The 20,561-nt window shown below is 45.3% G+C and overlaps 1 protein-coding gene across 4 annotated transcripts in view; it reads left to right on the top strand.

Annotated features, from left to right (window-relative positions):
* Nucleotides 1–19,251, top strand: part of VEGFB (vascular endothelial growth factor B) — a 98,676-nt gene extending 79,425 nt beyond the window's left edge. For all 4 annotated transcript variants that reach the window (XM_077455783.1, XM_077455780.1, XM_077455781.1 and 1 more), the window contains 3 exons: nt 3,703–3,786; nt 15,566–15,688; nt 18,050–19,251. In XM_077455783.1, the coding sequence (XP_077311909.1) occupies nt 3,703–3,786; nt 15,566–15,688; nt 18,050–18,071 (229 nt within the window). In that variant the 3' untranslated portion in view covers nt 18,072–19,251. The remainder of the gene's footprint in view (nt 1–3,702; nt 3,787–15,565; nt 15,689–18,049) is intronic.
* Nucleotides 19,252–20,561: the final 1,310 nt, after the last annotated feature.

Genomic DNA, 20,561 nt, shown 5'->3' with positions numbered 1-20,561 from the left:
TTGTCATGGCTAAATTTATAAGAAAAATTATAAAAAATCTGCGCTTAGTAAAAAAATTTAAATGAAAAAACAGCAGCTGAACACCATAACCAGGATACTGGGCATAACAAGATAAAAAATGAATAGAAGTGCAGCGCTTACCACTAAGTGAATTTTCATATAACTGAGTATAAATGAATAAACTAACATAAGAGACCTAAGTGTTGGTGTATCCAAATAAAGTGAAAATCAACAATACAAAGTGTTTACAAAAAAATTTGTTAGTTGTCAGAAATAACATCTTTCAGTAACCCAAAAGTCCAATACATTTAAACATGTGAAAAGAAATTTTCAAAAGCATATAATAGTGTCCTATTTAAGTGAACAAAAATGTAGTTAATCCTGCTTGTTCAGGAGAGAGTGCTTGACCACGTGGACCCTTCACAGCTACAAATCAAATAAGAAATGGAGGCTTACCAGATCACCGATTAGTATGCACAAATGCGAATACCCAAACGATTCGAAGCGGACAGCCGGACAACGACCCAGTCACTCAGACTTTCCACTGTCACCGAGTCGATTCGAGTCTCCTCACTGGACGATTTGCACAGACCGTGTAGAGTTTTCGATGTGGGAAGCCAAAAATCAGCCCACACCTTCGAGTGTTTCGTAGTTCCCAGGTCCGTTCTGGTCCTTTCGAAAATCTCGGGATATCATGTCACCATAAAAACAGGTACCCCTGATGACGTCAGATTTTGACGAAACGATCGTCGGGTAGTTACGCTCACCCTTTGTGCTTTTAGCATTCGTTGATTTTATATTTGTTTTGCTAGCAAAATTGTTCATTTTTTTAAGTTACGTCTACTTTTGTATGGCTCGGTGAAGTCATCTGTAGCGCTTAACATTATTCAGCTGAATAATGAATAAATTCTACGTGTTTAAACTTTATTACACGATCGGATGCACTTGTTCATTTTTGTTTTAATGGTGACACGATATCCCGAGATTTTCGAAAGGACCGGAACGGACCTGGGAACTACGAAACACTCGAAGGTGTGGGCTGATTTTTGGCTTCCCACATCGAAAACTCTACACGGTCTGTGCAAATCGTCCAGTGAGGAGACTCGAATCGACTCGGTGACAGTGGAAAGTCTGAGTGACTGGGTCGTTGTCCGGCTGTCCGCTTCGAATCGTTTGGGTATTCGCATTTGTGCATACTAATCGGTGATCTGGTAAGCCTCCATTTCTTATTTGATTTGTAGCTGTGAAGGGTCCACGTGGTCAAGCACTCTCTCCTGAACAAGCAGGATTAACTACATTTTTGTTCACTTAAATAGGACACTATTATATGCTTTTGAAAATTTCTTTTCACATGTTTAAATGTATTGGACTTTTGGGTTACTGAAAGATGTTATTTCTGACAACTAACTAATTTTTTTGTAAACACTTTGTATTGTTGATTTTCATTTTATTTGGATACACCAACACTTAGGTCTCTTATGTTAGTTTATTCATGGCTAAATTTATGTCAGTGAGGCTTGAACATGTTATGCCTTAAAGTGTTGCTAAATCCACAACAGTAAGATCAGTCTGTATATGCAGTAAAGCATGCTTGTTATACTCATTGTGGAACTTAAGGTGTTAATCCTCTGCATTGTGTAAAAAAGCTGTTTGATCCTGTCTTCTCTGATCCTCCCCTCGTTCCACTGTCCCCTGATCATTTCCTGATAACACAGAGTCTATGGAGTCAGGCTGCACATGCTCAGTTTGGTGTGTATTGCTAGAGAGATTTTTTTTTTTCTTGGGAGAGTGCATGTGAGCAGCACAGATCCAATCAGCACTGTCCAGACAAAGGGTCAGGGGTCCTGCAGTCTCATAGAACAGGCAGAAAACTCCTCCTACCATTGGCCATTGGAGCTGGTTGGCTGCTGGTTTTCCAGTATGCTCATCTGATAGAAGCCAACCACTTGGTCAGCTTCTGTCAGACAGGCTGCCATACACACAGGGCAAATGTTGGCTGTTTTTTATTGAACTGGCCGATGTCACTTAACATTTGGCCCATGTGTACTGGACTTAGTTTAATTTGATTTTGATGCAAAGTGACTAAGACTGCATTAGGTCTTAAAGCAGAATTAAACCCATCAATTTAATGGTTTCCCAGAACAGTTACGTTTAAGGCATTCCATGAATGATCATTTTCACAGTTGCTTGTGCTCTCAGCTGAACTGTCAGGCCATCAAATGGCTGGTGTCATAACTGATCACATGTGCAGCAACTGCAAAGCAAACAGAGGCTAAGATGACAATTTTCTTGGTTGTAAATGATTGGATGATTGGTTGAGTTCCGATTTAAAGCATATGCAAACGATTACCTTGTAAACCAACCCATCAGTTTAAAATAGAAATTAAAGGCAAAACATTTGTGTATAGATATAAAAAACATTATAAACACCTTTTTTTTTTTTATTTAATCTTATTTTATTGATAGGTAAAATAGAACAAGGTTTTACAGATACATATGAAACAAAAAGTATCGTATACATAAAGAAAATAGTAGTACAACGGTTTTACCCTTTTTTTTAAGTAGATGATGACATTTCCTCGGTTCTCAGCTGCATAAGAGCTGGGGGATGGCAGGACAAGTCTGATCTTCGGATAAAAGTTGCCCAGCATAGCTAGAGAACTGACCATGGCATGTTCTCCTGCTTAATGTGGTCCGTTTTTGATAGGAAAGCAGAGGGACTGGGAGGAACGCCAGAGATTTCACACAAAGCAAGCAATACAAAGAGGACAGGATACTTTCTCCTACAAGTACAGGAGGCACATATCAGGACAATAAAATGTTTTTTGTAACTTATTCCTTAAGTCTTTTTATGGCCCCCATGGTTCACACTGCTTGTGATCTTATGCCCCGTACACACGAGAGGGATTAAGTCTGACAGACCTCCAAACTCCGACGGAGTCGAACGTGATGACGTACGACTGGATTCGACGTAGGAAGTTCATAGACAGTAGCCAATAGCTGCCCTAGCGTCGGTTTTAGTCCGTCGGAGTAGCACACACACGAGCAAATTTTTCGAAGGGGACCGGGTCCGGCGGAGTTCCGTCGGGAAAATTTGAAGCATGCTTCATTTCTAAAGTCCGTCAGACTTTTGCGAAGCTAAAGTCCGTTGCAGCCCACACACGATCGGATAGTCTGACGGACTCGGTCTGACGGACTTTGGATGTTGAAAAGTCCGCTCGTGTGTACGGGGCTTTAGATTTAACAGAAATTGGGTTCTATAAACATTTAACTGCTTTTGGTATTAAAATGTCAGGCCTTTTAACAAATGGACAACCTTTAAAGAGACGTGTGGGAAGCTCTCCTGGGTCCCCTCCTCATTGGCCAGTGAGGAGGGAACGGGAGGCGGGGCCAAGCCGTGCTCTGTGTGTGTCTCTGTGTTACACATGCATAAGTGGCCCCAGAGCAAGCAGTATGCTATTGGCGGTACTCATCAGGGGGAGGAGCCAAGAGTATCGGTAGGGGACCCAGGAAGAGAAGGATCATGGCTGCTCTGTGCAAAACCACTGCACAAAGCAGGTAAGTATAACATGTGTGTTATTTTATAAACTAAATCTGAACCTTTACAAATACTTTAACTTCTAGAAGCAATCTCTTGCCATGGATTTTCTTGTATGTGTCAGTCCACTTTCATTTGCTTTGTCTGTTTTTTTTTTTACACAGACTCTCTACAACCTTAGGGTCAAAGAAACCAAAGAAACGGGGGCGAAAAGGGAAGAAAGGCATGCACACCCCTAAAAATGCCAGGTTTGTAGATAAATTAGATTTGGGGACATTTTGCAGGACAGTGGCATTTGAAAAACTATGCTCAGATGTTAAAAATGTACAAATTAAAGTGAAAGTTCTGGAAAAAGGGTAAAGGGTGCAGTGACCCTAAAATGTACACTTTTGATATTTTGTTTGATTTTAGACTCATTTAGATTTATGTGTGTTTTGTAACATTAAGTCGCCGTGTAGACCTGCTTTATTGACCCATGTTTCCAATGCATTTTTGAAATTAGGATTTGCAGTGGGCAGCATTAAATGCTATTGATCAAGGCTTGGTAGAACACGAGAACACATGTAACATGCATTTTGATGGGTTGCCTTTGACTTCTTTGGACTCCCAACACACTAAAGTGCAGAAAAAGATGGACATGTATTTTTAAAAACTCACTGTGCTGCCTGCAACACAGAGATGGGAACAGTCACTTTTTTTATTATGGGGAATTTGGACACATGTATTTGCATTGCAACATGTGCACACAACATAATTAATGGGTCCCAAGTAGAGTTGAGTGGACACCTGGATGTTGACCCCGAACCCGAACCCCATTGAATTCAATGGGGACCCAAACTTTTGAGGACTAAAATGGCTCTAAAAAAGTAATGGAAAGGGCTAGAGGGCTGCAAATGGCAACAAAATGTTGTTAAGAGCACGATAAGTGTTCTGCAAACAAATGTGGATAGGGAAATAACTTAAAATAACATAAAATAAATAAAATAAAAAAATAATATGCTGGAGACTTCTCAAAAGAAGAGGTACAGGAAGTGATTAAGAACCTCAGGAACTCAACGGCACGATGCCACACATATGGTGGGAATGCCCCAGAATACGCCCTATCTGGAAAAAAATATTCAATTTAATGGATAAGCTAGTGGGAAAATAAAATACTTTGAAATTAAAAAAAATTAAAAATTATAATCTTGACCTAGGAGGACGAGGTCCATATGGAGTAGGAGGTTGAGGTGGCGGTGGATGTGGCGGTGTAGGTGGAAGCGGCGGTGGAGGTGGACGAGGTAGCCAACACTGGTTCAAAAATACAATGGCTGGGTAAGGCCGGTGATGTGTCAAATTCTGTCCCCCGTTGGATACTGTCCGCCCTGTACTGCGCTTGCTCAGTATGTAGGACAAGGGGATTTCGAAAATCTCCGAAGACGAACGGCGCGTGAGTCCAGGCTCAAGCCACACCACCCGAGGTTCAAGCCGAGCGAAGCGAGGCCATGCCCGAAGCGTGGCGAGCGAAGCGTATGTCCGCTTGGATGGTGGGGCTTGAACCTGCACTCATTGCGCAGGCGCCAATCATCTTCCGAGATTTTCTGAATCTCCTTGTCCTCCGGCCGGACACTATCTGATGGCCAGAACACCGGTATACATGTCTATTCTGCACAAGGTACGGACAAGTCCTGTGGGATCCATGCCTGGTTCATTTTAATGAACGTGAGTAGGGATGAGCTTCGTGTTCGAGTCGAACATACGTTCGACTCGAACATCGGCTGTTCGCCCGTTCAGCGAATTCCGAACGTTATGGGCCGTTCGCGCCAAATTCGTGTGGCGCTCACGGCCCACAATGCACTGCGTCATCGCAGTGCATTGCTGGCTCATGATTGGCCAAGCATGCACTGTGACCCCGCATGCTTGGCCAATCACAGCGCCAGCAGCGAGGAGAGCCATGATTGGCCACAGGCTGTGTAGTACACGCCCCACACTATATAAGGCCGCCAGCGCGGCAGCCTAGTGTAGTGTGTTGGCATCTGAAGCAGTTAGTGGGTGTTCTGTGTACCTTCAACACAGTACACACCGATCGTTTTCGGACGATTTTCGATCTTGCTGTTGTGTAGTGGTTGTTGTCCGTGTGCCCTGACCGCAGTATACACCGCTATATTCACCTCACCTATATAGCTAGTGATCTATCTTTTATAATAGAGCTTGCAGTCAGTAGTGTTAGGAGCTTGTGCGTGCTGTCTGCGTGCTCTGTACCCAGTACATACCGCTATATCCACCTACATAGCTCTTCTCTATTTGAGCCCACTTGCCATCTACAGGAGTTATTGGAAGTTGTGTGTGCCTCCAGCACAGCACAGTATACATCTGTATATACCCCTTTATCTCTGGTGTTCTATAAAAAAGGCATCTGCAGAAGTTAGTGGGTTTTTTGTGCCTCCAGCACAATATATACCTGTATCTACCCTTTATTGCTGTTCTCTAATAGAGCCATCTGCAGGGCTTAGTGGGTGTTGTATGACTCAATTACAGTATACCCCTTTATCTCTGGTGTTCTATAATAAAGGCATCTGCAGGAGTTAGTGGGTGTTGTGTGACTCCAGCACAATATACACCTGTATCTATCGTTTATTGCTGTTCTCTAATAGAGCCATCTGCAGGGCTTAGTGGGTGTTGTGTGACTCCATTACACTGCTGTTTTACCCAACTCCCTTCAGGCCATTACCATGTCTGGAAGGCCAGCAAGGAGAGGCAGACAGGCGAGCCGATAAAAGAGGGCAAGCAGGCTCTGTGTCTAGAGACAACAGTGCTGGTCGTGGACGCGGTGCATTGTCATCAGCACGTGGCCATGGGACACGCTTGTCCTTCTTTTCGGCAGCTGGACATTTTGAACCGCAACATGCCAACGACTTGGTAGAGTGGATGACCAAGCCCTCTTCATCCTCCTCATCCTCTCTCACCCAGTCTCAGGGTACTAGCAAAGCAGCTGCCAACGCATCGTCTTCCCTCCTCTCAATGTCATCATCAGTGACTCCTTCCCTAGACCCACCACGTCCTCCTGAGGAGTCTCCTGAACTCTTTGAGCACAGTGTTGGGTACATGCTCCAGGAGGATGCCCAGTGTTTTGTGGGCTCTGATGATGACACTCAGCTAGAGGAAGGCAGTAGCGTGAGCGCAGAGAGAGGGGATGCTCAAGAAGGACAGCAATCTGGCAGTCATGTTCCACAAGATGCAGCATACTGCCAGGTTTGCTACAGCGATGAAGAGGGAGGGGATGATGAGTGCACTGACTCCACGTGGGTGCCTGGTAGGAGGAGGAGGAGGCACGTGTCCAACGAGGCAGGATGCCCTCCGGGGGCCAGCTTAGGGGCTGCACACCGACTGAATCACACCGCAGAGCTCCGCCTGTGCAGGGCGCTGCCTCTGGGCGTTATTCTAAAAGTTCTTTGGTGTGGGCCTTTTTTGAGACGAGTGCATCAGATCGCACCGCTGCTATTTGCAACATATGTCTCAAGCGTATCTCGTGTGACCAAAACATCAGCCGCTTGGGCACCACATGCTTGACCAGACATATGTTGACCTGCCATGCAGCTCGTTGGCAAGCATACCTCAAAGACCCACACCAAAGAACAAAGCGGACCTCTCCTTGCTCCTCATCAGCTGGCATCTCCAACCCCACTAGACCTTCAGTCCTCTCTGAAACCTGCTCTGAGAGGAATGAAGGTGTAGAATTAGGTGTGTCACAGGCAAGTGCTTCCGGGAACTCTGCTAGCGGTACACCCACGTCCGATTATAGCAGGCAAATGTCCCTGCCCCAGCTGCTGGACCGGCGAAAGAAGTTCACTCCCAGCCATCCATATGCCCAGCGGTTGAATGCTAGCTTGGCTAAATTGCTAGCACTTTAACTGCTGCCTTTTCAGTTGGTAGACTCGGCCCCCTTCCGTGAGTTTGTACAATGTGCGGTTCCTCAGTGGCAGGTCCCCAAACGCCACTTTTTCTCATGGAAGGCGATTCTGGCTCTCTACCGGCATGTAGAAGGCAATGTCCTTGCCTCGCTGGACAGGGCGGTCAGCGGTAAGGTGCATATTACCGCTGACTCATGGTCCAGCAGGCATGGACAGGGATGTTACCTGTCTTTCACGGCCCATTGGGTCACTCTTCTGGCAGCTGGGAAGGATGCAGGACAAGGTGCAGTAGTGTTGGAGGTTGTTCCGCCACCACGCCTCCAAAATGCTACTATTGGTTGTGACAGACCTCTCTCCTCCACCCCCTCCTCTTCTTCTTCCTCCATGGCCTCTTCCAGTGCTCTGTCCTCAGAACCAGCGGTGCTCCATAGGCGTTCCAGGGGCTACGCAAGTACGCAGGCAAAACGATGCCATGCCGTGCTTGCGCTGGTTTGTTTGGGGGACAGGAGCCACACTGGGGCGGATGTTTTGTCAGCTCTGCAGGGGCAGGCCGAGAGGTGGTTGACGCCACGCCAGCTTAAGCCAGGAATGGTGGTTTGTGACAATGGCACCAACCTCCTCTCCGCCCTCCGACAGGGACAACTGACCCATGTGCCCTGTGTAGCTCACGTCCTTAACCTGGTGGTGCAGCGGTTCTTGGGCAGGTACCCCGGCTTACAGGATGTACTGAAGCAGGCCAGGAAAGTCTGTGTGCATTTCCGCCGATCATTTAATGCCTGTGCTCGGCTGGCTGAGCTCCAAAAGGAGTTGAACCTGCCCAAGAACCACCTTATATGTGACATGCCCACCAGGTGGAACTCAACGTTGGCCATGCTTCAGTGGCTGCACACGCAGCAGAGGGCCATCAATGAGTACCTGTGCGACTACGGCACCAGGACAGGGTCAGGGGAGCTTGGTTTTTTCTCACCACGCCAGTGGGGCATGATCAGGGATGCATGCACTGTCCTGTCACCGTTTGAGGAGGCCACAAGGATGGTGAGCAGTGACAGTGCATGCATCAGTGACACTGTACCTCTTGTCCACCTCTTGGAGCATACGCTGCGTGGAATAATGGACAGGGCACTTGAGGCAGAACAGAGGCAGGAAGAGGAGGACTTCCTTGCCTCTCAAGGCCCCCTTTATCCAGACAGTGTTCCTGCTGTGCCACCCATCACACAGGAAGAGGACGAGGAGGAGGAAGAGGAGGAGGAGGGTGATTGTGTCAGCATGGAGGTGGAGGCTGGCACTCAGCATCAGCAGCAGCAGTCTTGTAGGGATGATTTACAGTCCCAAGAAACACGTGGACTTGTACGTGGCTGGGAGGAGGTAGCTGCGGATCATGTTGCCCTTAGTGACCCAGAGGACTCCGGACCGAATGCCTCAGCTAACCTACGCTGCATGGCCTCCCTGATCCTGCAAATCCTGCGGAAGGATCCTCGTATTCTTCGGATCAAGGAGAGGGACCATTACTGGCTGGCCACTCTCCTTGATCCACGGTACAAGGGTAAGGTTGCCGACCTTATCTTGCCATCGCAGAGGGAGCAGAGAATGAGACATCTCCGGGAGGCCTTGCAGAAAGGTCTGTGCAACGCGTTCCCAGAGACTGGGAGGTTACAAACTCCTGGTCCTGGACAACGTGTTGCTGAGGCATCGGTCAGAAGGAGCAGTGGAGAAGGTGGCCGTCTGACTGATGCTTTCAGACAATTTTTTAGTCCGCAGCCCCAAGGTATGATCGGTTCCAGCAACCATCGCCAGCGTCTGATTTACATGGTGCAGGAATACCTAGGGGCAAGGTCAGACTTGGACACCTTTCCCACCGCAAATCCTCTGGCTTACTGGGTCTTGAGGATGGATCACTGGCCAGGGCTTGCACAGTATGCAATTGAGCTACTGGCCTGTCCTGCATCCAGCGTTCTTTCGGAACGCACCTTCAGTGCTGCTGGTGGCTGGTTACCGATCACAGGGTGCGCCTGTCCACCGAATCAGTTGATCGACTGACCTTCATCAAGATGAATCAGTCTTGGATCACCCACAGCTACCAAGCACCTGAAGCTGATGTAACCGAATAATTTTTTTTGAAATATCACATCCCTAACAGGGGCGTTTAAGTACAATTTTTGATGCAATGCTTTGCAGCAGGGCTAATTCCTGCAATAAAACTAGAGTATATGGGAGAGGTTGCAGTGTTGTGGCACCAGCACCAGTGCCTAAGGCCCAATTTTTCTGCCCCTGTTTAACAGGGACATGTAATTACAATTCTTGATATAATATTTCACAGGAGGGCCCGTTCCTGTGCCCACCCAGAGTAACTGTGAGGACTTATAGTGTTGTGGCACCAGCACCACAACCACCAAAGGTCAATTTTTCTACCACTGTTCAACAATGGCATGTAATTACAATTCTTGATATAATCGTTCACAGCAGGGCGCTCCAGCGCCCAGCAAGAGTCACTTTGAGGGCTTACAATGTTGTGGCAAAACCAACACCTTGTTCCGCCATTTCTGCAGAGCATATAGGGCAGGCCCCTACTTTCAAACATCCAACTTACAAACATCTCCTACTTGCAAACGGAAGGAGACAACAGCAAGTGAGATGAAAAAAGATGGACGACAAAACAAATTATACAGGGGGTGATAACCCTTCCCTATGTTTTCCAAAAAGCTTAAAAATAGTTTTTTTGACTGGAGCTACACTTTAAAAATGTACCAGTTGAAAATTACAAACAGATTCAACTTAACACAACAAACCTACACAGTCCCTGTCTTGTTTGCACCGCCTGTATACTGCTGTTCTGAGTATATAGGGCCTGGGGGCCACACGCATTTCCTTTTTTTAATATGGGTACAGGGTTCCCCTTGATATGCGTACAAGACCCAAAGGGGCTGGTAATGGGCAGGGAGGGCTACCCATGCCATTTTTCTCAATGGTTTTCAACCATATTGCAGGAACCAGATATAACATTAAAACCGCAAGCAGTTTTCAATGATGTTATTTCTGTTTAATGTCATTTTGTGCAGGGACTGTTCTAAACACGGGAAACACGTGGCACTTCACAGGCATACTACAGACACCCCCCAGGCACCATATTTAAAGGAATATTTCACTTTTTTTTTCACTTTAATCATCATTAAAATCGGTGCTCCCGCCAAAACGGCCATTTTTAAAAACATTTTAGGCATTGACCCATGTCTCCTGGGGCAAGAGCCAGGTCCCCAAACCCTTTTTAGGACAGTATCTTGCATATTAGCCGTTAAAATTAGCACTTTTAATTTCGAACGTTCGAGTCCCATAGACGTCAATGGGGTTCTAAAGTTCGTTCGAATTTGGGGTCCGTTTGAAAGTTCTGGTGCGAACCGAACAGGGGGGTGTTCGGCTCATCCCTAAACGTGAGCTTGTCCACATTGGCTCTGGACAGGCGGCTGCGCTTGTCTGTGATAACGCCCCCCTGCCGTGCTAAAAACACGCTCAGATAATACACTGGCTACAGGGCAGGCTAGCACCTTCAAGGCGTAAAGGGCAAGCTCAGGCCATGTGCCCAATTTGGAGACCCCGAAGTTGAAGGGGGCAGACCTGTCATTCAGTACGTGTAAGCATGTGCACACATACTTCTCCACCATGTTGGTGAAATGCTGCCTCCTGCTAAGATATTCCATCTCAGCTGGTGGTGCTGGTTCTTGTGGCATGCTGACAAAGCTTTTCCACATTTCAGCCATGCTAACCCTGCCTTCTGAGGTGCTGGCGGTCCCCCAGCTACATTGTACGTTGTCCTTGTAACGGGGATCCAGCAGGGTGGCCACCCAGTAATCAGCACCAGTTAGAATGTGGGCAACTCGGTGGTTGTTGCGGAGACACTGCAGCATGTAATTGCTCATGTGTGCCAGGCTGCCCAGAGGCAACGAAAAGCTGTTCTCTGTGGGAGGTGTATCGTCTGTGTCCTCTGTATACCCCCAGCCACGCACTAGTAATGGTCATGAGCTAGTCTGGATGCCACCCTACTGTGAACATGGTTCCTCCTCCTCCATCTCCTCCTCCTCATCCTCCACCTCGTCATCCTTCAGAACTGTGCCCTTGCTGCTGGACAATTGTGTACCTTTGTGGGTGCAGGAACCCACCCTCATAGCCACTTGTGAATGACTGCCCTGAAAGCCTTGGAAATTATCCCTCTTCCTCCTCCTGTGCCACATCCTCTTCCATCATCGCCCAAAGCGTTTTTTCAAGGAGGCATAGAACTTGGATAGTAATGCTGAGAACGGCATCATCGGCACTGGCCATGTTGGTGGCGTACTCGAAACAGCACAACAAGGCACACAGGTCTCGCATGGATGCCCAGTTATTGGTGGTGAAGTTCCGCAGAGTGACTCACACGTGCGTGCTGCAGCTGGAACTCCACTATCGCCTGCTGCTGCTCGCACAGTCTGGCCAGCATGTGCAAGGTGGAGTTCCACCTTGTGGGCACGTCACATATGAGGCAGTGAGGGGGAAGGCCAAAGTTACGCTGCAGCGCTGACAGGCGAGCAGCAGCAGGGTGAGAACGCCAAAAGTGCGCACAGACAGCCTGCACTTTCTGCAGCAGCTCTGACATATCGGGGTAATTTTTAAGGAACCTCTGGACCACCAAGTTCAGCACATGCGCCAGGCAAGGGATATTTTTGCCCATTATCGCACACCACCAGGCCGGGCTTGAGGCTCACTGCCACCAACCACTCATTGGTCTGTTGTTCCATGTTCCTCCACAACTCCTGCGCGGTGTGGGGTTTTTCCCCCAAACAGGAAAGTTTTAAAACTGCCTGCTGTCGTTTACCCCTGGCTGTGCTGAAGTTGGTGGTGAAGGTGTTATGCTGACCGGATGAGGAGGCGGTAGAGGATGAGGAAGCGAAGTAGGAGGAGTTAGCAACAGGAGGCAAACTGAAGCGCCCTGGAATCCTCAGTGGTAGAAGGACATGCACCAAACTACTATGCGCCTCAGGCCCAGCTGCCACTACATTTGTCCAGTGTGCTGTTAGGGAGATATAATGTCCCAGACCGTGCTTACTGGTCCACACATCCGTAGTTAGGTGGACCTTGCCACAGATGGCGTTGCGCAGTGCACACCTGATTTTGTCCCCCTCTTGGTTGTGCACGGAAGGGATGGCTCGCCTGGAAAAGTAGTGGCGGCTGGGCACGATGTACTGTGGGATAGCCAATGCCATCAGGCTTTTAAAACTCTGCGTCTCCACCAGACGGAATGACAGCATTTCAAAGGCGAGGAATTTTAAAATGCTGGCATTCAGGGCCAGGGATCACAGGTGGCTAGGAGGGTACTTCCTCTTCTGCTCCAGTGTTTGGGAGATAGAGAGCTGAACGCTTCCATGGGACATTGTGGAGATGGTTGGTGACCCAGGTGGTAGTGTTGCTGGCAGATCCTCTGTTTGCGGGTTGGCAGGTGCCACTGTCACTACAGAGGTGGATGAAGAGGCCGAGACTGCAGCAGAAGAGGAAGCAGGAGGAGCCAGAGAAATTTCTTGGTTTTTGAGGTGTCTACTCCACTGCAGCTCGTGCTTTGCACTTAGATGCCTGGTCATGCAGGTTGTGCTCAGGTTGAGAACGTTTATGCCTCACTTTAGGCTCTGATTGCACAGCATGCAAACCACTCGTGTCTTGTCATCAGCACATTGTCTGAAGAACTGCCACGCTAGGGAACTCCTTGGACCTGGCTTTGGTGTGCTCAGTCCCTTGCTGTGTTGGGCAGTAGCAGGCGTACTGTCTAGGGGATGGATGCTCCGCTTTTGCACCCTGCTCCCTCTTCTGCTGTGCTGGTGGCTCTTTGCAACCACACCTCTTCCTCCGAACTACACTGGTCACCTGCATGACATTGATTCCATGTGGGGTCCAGGACCTCATCGTCCTCCACATCATCTTCCACCCAGTCTTCACCCCTGCCCTCCTTGTCGGTCTGCACAATTGCGAAAGCAGCAGCAGTTGGCACCTCTGTTTCGTCATCATCTGAGAAGTGCTGCGATGGTCCTCCCATGTACTCATCATGAAACAGAAGTGGTTGGGCATCGGTGCACACAATCTCTTCCACTTCTGTGGCAGGGCTAGGTGGATGGCCCTGGGAAACCCTGCTAACAGAGTCATCAAAAAGCAGAAGAGACTGCTGCGTGATTTGGGGCTCAGACTGCTTGGCTGATTTGCAAGTGGGTGATGTGAAAGACTGATGGACATCGGCTGCAGGTGCCAACTCTGATCTTTCATCGGGAGACTGGGTGAGAGACAATGTCATGGAACCGGAGGCATTGTCAGCAACCCTATCTACTATCACCTGTACTTGCCCTGGCCTCAACATTCGTACAGCCGCATTAGGCCCGACCAAATACCGCTGCAAGCTCTGTCTCCTACTCGTACCTGAGGAAGGTGTTTCACTTGTGCGTGTAGCTGCCACAGATCGACCAAGTCCTCTCCCTGCAACAGGAGCTCCACCAGCAGCACCACGACTGGAGCCACGTCCCTTCTTTGACGTTCTTCTCATATTTTCCAAATTTAGGATCTTGCCATAAATGGGTGTTTTTGCAATAGCAGAATACACCCAGTATGTAAACGGTGTATCTCTGAGCTACAGAAATGCCCAAAATGCTATTCAAAAAAAAGTTTTTGCCCTGAATTTTTTTTATTTGAATAGCACAATAGAAAAAAACTATATAAATTGTGTAACGCACACCTCCACATATGCAGAAAACACTGCAGGTTTTTTTTTTTTGCACTAAATGGGTGTTTTTGCAATAGCAGAATACACCCAGAGTATGTAAATGGTGTATCTTAGAGCTACAAAACTGGCAAAAATGCTATTCAAAAAAAGTTTTTGCCCTAAATATTTTTTATTTTAATAGCACAATAGAAGAAAAACAGCAACTGCAAAATATTTTTTTTTGCCCTAAATGGGTGTTTTTGGAAGAGCAGAATACACCCACAGTATGTACAGGGTGTATCTCACAGCAACATATGCAGTGCTGGTGCACTGAGCTTGCAGATAAAAGTTATATTTTTTTCCGGCACTGGGCTCATGGCAGTGTAAAAAGACTGAGCACTGCAATCCAACCAGGTAAATCTATGTAGATCGCTGAGTTATTAGAATAGATTTCTGAATCTGGACTTCTAGATAATTCTCTCTCCCTCAAAGCAGCAACAGGAACCTTGCACTACACTGTCTATCTTTTCTCTCAGTGCAGTGTAAAAAGCTTGTGCACTGCACCCACACAACTAAATCAATGTAGATCGCTGAATAATTAGAATAGATTTCAGAATCAGGACTCCTATCATGTAATTTTCTCTGTCACAGCAGCAGCAGCCAGGAACCTTTCCCTACACTGTCTAAAGCAGAGTGACGTGCTGTGCTGTGTGCCTCTAGCTTAAATAGAGGCTGGGTCACATGCTGCACTGGCCAATCACAGCCATGCCATTAGTAGGCATGGCTGTGATGGCTTCTAAGGGCACATCAGTTAAACAAATGTTGATTGGCTGTTGCAGGGCTTTTTAAAATGTGCCATTACGTTGTCGAACACCGGACCCAAACCTGAACATACAGTCAATTGTTCGGGTTCAGGTTCGCTCAACCCTAGTCCCAAGTCTTTTAAATAAAGTTGTTCTAAAAGCTGAAGATTTTTTTTATCTTCATGCATTCTATGCATGAAGCTAAAAAACCTTTAGTATGCAGCTCCCCCAGCCCCCCCCCCCCCCATACTTTCCCAAGCCTGATCGCAATCCAGCAATGTGCATGAGAGCAGCTGCTCTCCTGTGTCTTTGCCATTGGTTTGTGCTGCTGTCAATCACAGCCAGTGAGGAGGGAGCGTGGGGCGGGGCTGAGCCTCATTCTGTGTGACTTATGGACACAAGGCTCTGGAGCCAGCAAGCAGCCTCCTATGGGGGCAATCAGAGAACTGGAGGAAACAGGAGCGCCGACGAGGGACCCGAGAAGAGGAGGATCGGGGCTGCACTGTACAAAACCATTACACAGAGCAGGTAAGTATAATATTTGTTATATATATATATATAATTTTTTATCTAACTTCAATGTAACAGAAGTAAATTAATTATCTTCTCAAATTATTCCTTTTTCACCTAGGTCTGTCTGTCCACCTTGTGACCAGCGGAGGATTTTAAACCCTGAAAATTGTGAATGTGTGTGCCAGAAGAATGAGAAAAAGTGCAACCAACGAGGACTGATATTTAACCAAGAGCGATGCAGGTGCCACACTCAAACTGAGTTTAAAGTCTGCCCCTTCTTGTGCAGGTTGATAGGGGAACTATGACAAGAATGTCCTTTAAAGCATCTTGTGACAGATGTATCCCAGACTGTTATTCCTATGGCAAAATTGGCATTAGGCAGAACCAACATTCACTAGACGTTTTGGGTTAATTTTGTTTAACAAGTCAGCTCCATCAAACCACCAGCTTAGATTTGTTGTTCTTTTGCTAATGGATGTGTTAGAAAAAGAGTTCTTAATAGTTATAATCTATACATAACATACTCGCCATCACAGATAAATCAAGAAACTATAAACCATGGCTCTAATCTGTCAAATTAACATTTTACATTATCTTTACCCCTGTGTGGAATGCACTCAGTCCTGGCTTGGCAAAGCACATTTTCTCTTTACAGCATGTAAAATAAAACTATTGCATATAGTGTAAAGGACAGAGAATTGGATTTATTAAAACAGAAGCAGCCAGAATCTGGAGCAGTTGTGCATGACTAACAATCATATATCTTTCATTTTCAAAGCTTACCGAAACAAGCTGAAGATAGAAGCTGATTGGTTGTCATGCAAAGCTGCTCCACATTTTGTCTGCTCCAGTTTTTTTTTTATAAAATTCCCCCCAAAGAGTGCTAAACCGATAGTAAAAATTCAATTATATTTATTGAGCAGAATGTCCAAAAGCACCCTGTTTCAAGGGTTGGTTCATCTCAGATAAAAATGCCAGAAAAAGGGAAAATAACTAAACTATGAGGTATTGAAGAATCATTTTAAATTACGGTAGCCATGATCACATGACTAGTTGGTTTTACAGCTTTGTTTTGGACATTTTCTTTAGTAAAAATACTTGGACTTTTATGATCAGTTTGATATCATATGAAGTTGTCAGAAATGTCACTTAGCCTCTTGATCTGAGATCCTTCTGTCCAGAGCAGCCTTTCTCACACAAAGTTACTCCCAAGGTTTCCAGGGATTCCTCGAGCAAGAGGAAATTTCTGCTACTCAGATGAGTTACCACTGAAACCGATGATCTTTTTAGCTATCTGTAAGGGGATGATTATTCCCACTGACCCCCAATGTAGGGAGCATTTTTCTCCTTGATCATCACACTAATGTACAATGACCTGTAGATGCAGTAATTTTTATCAGGGTTTCCCTAAGCCCTTGTACACATGGTCGGACATTCCGATGGACAATGTCTGATCGGACCGTGTTGTCGGATAATCCGACAGTGTGTGGGCTCCATCAGACTGTTTCCGTCTGAGTATCCGACGGACCAAGTTTTCCAGCTGGGCTATAAAATTTTCCGACAACATGATCCGATTGGACTTTGTCCAATCATGTGTAGAGAATTCCGATCGGACAAAGTGTCACGCATGCTCAGATCAAATTCCTAGACCAAAGCTATTGCTACTAGCCTGAACGTAGTCCCGTCCTAACGAAATAACGTCATCATGTTAAGTACGATTGGATTTTCTGACAACTTTGTCCGACTGTGTGTATGCAACAGTTTCAGACAAAATCCGACGGATTTGGTTGTCAGAATATCCAACCGTGTGTACAAGGGCTAAGACCAGAATCATATTTCAAGGGTTCCTCAATTTTAAAAAGGTTGAGAAAGGCTGCCCTAGAGTTACTAAACACCAATACAAGTATGTGTACTGTATGAAGCAATCAATAAGAAACAACCCTTTGGGATCTAGTACTCCTAAACAACATCAGTTATTAAATAAATCTATTGGTAAGTTTGTGGATTGTTCCTGGAGAAAGATGGCAGCGAAAAGATAGAGGATTCAAGTGAGCGTCAACGGAATAGCAAAGTAGTGACAACCAACATTCAGGGGGCTCTGGGGGGTTCTGGCCCAGATTTAAAAGTGTTTTTCACATTGTTGATGACAGCAAAAGCATTATCTTTGGGTGTTTAGCAATCAGGCAGCACTTTCAAGTTCACAAGTTCATAATATATCATCGTTTTTATTGCTGTCTGTGATCCCATTTGGGAGGTTTCCACTCACTTTGATGGTCGCCAGATAGAACAAGAAGTGAGTGGTGCTCCCCACTTCCAGTCTGTTCAATAGATGTCAGAGCAGAATATGAAGGATAATCTCATTAATGAGGACACAGACAATGAAAAAGCTTACACTGAAGAAGGTTTAGAAACTCTGTTAAGATTTTATGATGTCTGTGTTCCAATGAAGGAAATTTCCGCTCACCGTCTGCCTAGGAACAGAGAGACAATAGTAATATTCTCTCTGTGGACAAAGAAGGTATTTAATAGGCAACACTGATTTGAAGACACCATGACACTACCACCATTTAATGCCTATGTCTCCTATGTTTTCTACAAACAGGTGTGAAAAACCAAGAAGCTGACAGTCGCTGAGTAAACAAAAAGACTACACTTTAAATGGTTTCATATCCAGAGCCATATGACTCCGCACTTTACCACATCAGTCCACAACCCCTCACTGCTAAAATGTGGATCACAGCTGAAAAACATCCACTGGCGAATACCATGACTAACGTTACAGTGAGCTTAAATACAGAGAATTTGCAGTTAGGTTGGTGGCCTGGCCTACTTGGTTGACCTATATAAGGCAGATTTGATGAAGAGTGAACTCAGGATTTTATGCAAAAGGGCAAAGACTTTTTTTCTATACATTTTATTTTATGTACATGTTTTACTATAGACTTACTTAGTCCTTGTACACCAGGGATTCAGCTTATATGATAGCAAAGTGTACACCAAGCGTTTGATTTGTAGAAGCTTTTAAAGCACAATTTACCTCTACTACTGAGATGCGAAAAACCTATCTTTAAGAAAGTGTTGACTGCCACTTTAAACATGGTGCTATCAGACTTCATTAGGGTTAGGGTTGTCTAAAATGACTGTAAGTACTCCCATTAAGATCCCCGTTTAACATCCATATACAAGAATTTACGTTTTCTTCAAAGACTTGAAAATAACTGCCTAAAGCTTTACAATACTTTGCAAAAGCTTGCAGTACACACTGTTCTTATACAAGCTGAAGCCTGTGTAGAGGTCAAAAACATCTATTAACCTTTTTTCATTTGCATTTTACTAAAAGACGACTAATATAAAGTGAATATAAGATACAAAAAAAAATTGAAAACCCAATATGATGTTAGATAAATCAGGAAAGAATGATTTGGCAGCAAAATCTCAAGAAGTTTCAGATATTTTAAATTCCTAAATTAACATTTAAGAAGAACACTAGAAACCTGGCACTGTGATAAAGTCACATTTTTTAAATATCAGCTACAGAAGTGTAAGCGTTGAAGTTAAATAATTGCTTTCAAACAACAAATTATGCAAAACTTGTCAGCTATTGGCTGAAATAATAATTTAAGTTAGGAAGTTTTCAAAACTAACAAGGACTTTATTTATTTGTCCATATATTATGTATCATTTTATTTATCACTGTATAAATCTTTGTTATGTAGGTCTCTGTTACTTATAAGAAAATATACTGTATGTGCAAATGTATTTATAAAATTTCTTTACCGCTATAAACATTTTTTTTTAAAGTCATGTAATGGCTGTTTTTTAACTCACAGATTACCCAGTGTGCTGAAAAAATTTCACATGCATTTCAGAAATTTGGGTCCCTAATATTTAATGACATCCCAATGGACCTAACACCTTTTAGTGTTGGCCGGAGTTCAGCTTTATTTAGTCAAGTCCATTTAAATCTCCTAATCTAACACTACCCTTTCCCCAGATTGACAATGGGGCTGTCCAAAAGTGTCTCTGTTGATTTTCTATAGAGTGGAGACACCCTAAGACAGGAATTGCGTTATAGTAGAACTATAGGCAAAACTTTATTTTTCATTTTGGATAGAGGAAGGGAGGGTCATAACACCTGTCAGTTTTTTTTTTGTCATCCCTATCCCACTCTGGAGAATTCCCTTCACTTCCTGTCCCATAACCAAAACAGGAAGTTAGAGTAAATCCTTACAAATAAGGGACTTACTTGGAGACCCCCAGGTCACCAGAACTAGTGGCCCCATTGGAAGATTTGCCCTTTACAGGCAGTCTCCGAGTTACGAACACCCGAGTTACGAACACCCGAGTTACGAACGACTCCTATTTTTTTTTTTTTTTTCCCAATAAAATTTTTCCCAATAGAATTTTATTCAAGTTAAATCACATAACAGGTTTAGAACATCACAGTATGCAATGCAAGAAACAGATAGTGCAAAGCAAATACACTCAGACTTATAGATACAAATATAATTATAATTATAAATGTCTTCTGGTAGCTATAATGAATCTGGGACTCAAGGTCCGGAGCGGCAGTTACAGCTTCCGTGAAAAGAATGAGTACTCAACAAAAAGAGAACAATGTCACAGCACCTAATTTAAACAGTATAGTATCCTGTGAGCAGACAGTACAACTGATCTGCAAGGTACATGTTTTAACAAGGGGGACGGGGGGGGGGGGGTGGGTGAGCTAGAGGGGAACAAAGGAGGGTGATGAGAGAAAAAGAGAGAAAGGGTAGAAAAGAAACAGAAGTAAGTAGTCCAGGAGCAAGACTGCGATGAAGGCAGTTTTCACACAGAGATCCACATCAGCGCCTGCTGAAGTAGTGCAGCAAACACCTAAATAGTCGATCCAAAAAGATCGGGAAACTCATCAACCTGTGGATAGGCTAGCAAATGAGTCTGAGTATTTAAACTGGACCCATGGGGACCAGGTGCTATGAAATTTTTCAGAGGATTCGTTAGCTGTGGCCAGCGTCTCTTCCATTGCGAACATTCGGTTAACCTCCCGTAACCATTCCCCTACTGACGGGACTGAGGTCGATTTCCAGTGTCTAGGGATCAGGGACTTAGCGGCA

The sequence above is a fragment of the Lithobates pipiens genome, unplaced genomic scaffold, assembly GCF_037356315.1.
Source record: "Lithobates pipiens isolate NorthernLeopardFrog02 unplaced genomic scaffold, aLitPip1_a1.2 Scaffold_10, whole genome shotgun sequence".
In the NCBI taxonomy this organism is placed as follows: domain Eukaryota; kingdom Metazoa; phylum Chordata; class Amphibia; order Anura; family Ranidae; genus Lithobates; species Lithobates pipiens.
The sequence above is the reverse complement of the archived record's forward strand: the minus strand, read 5'-3'. Positions and strand labels throughout refer to the sequence as shown.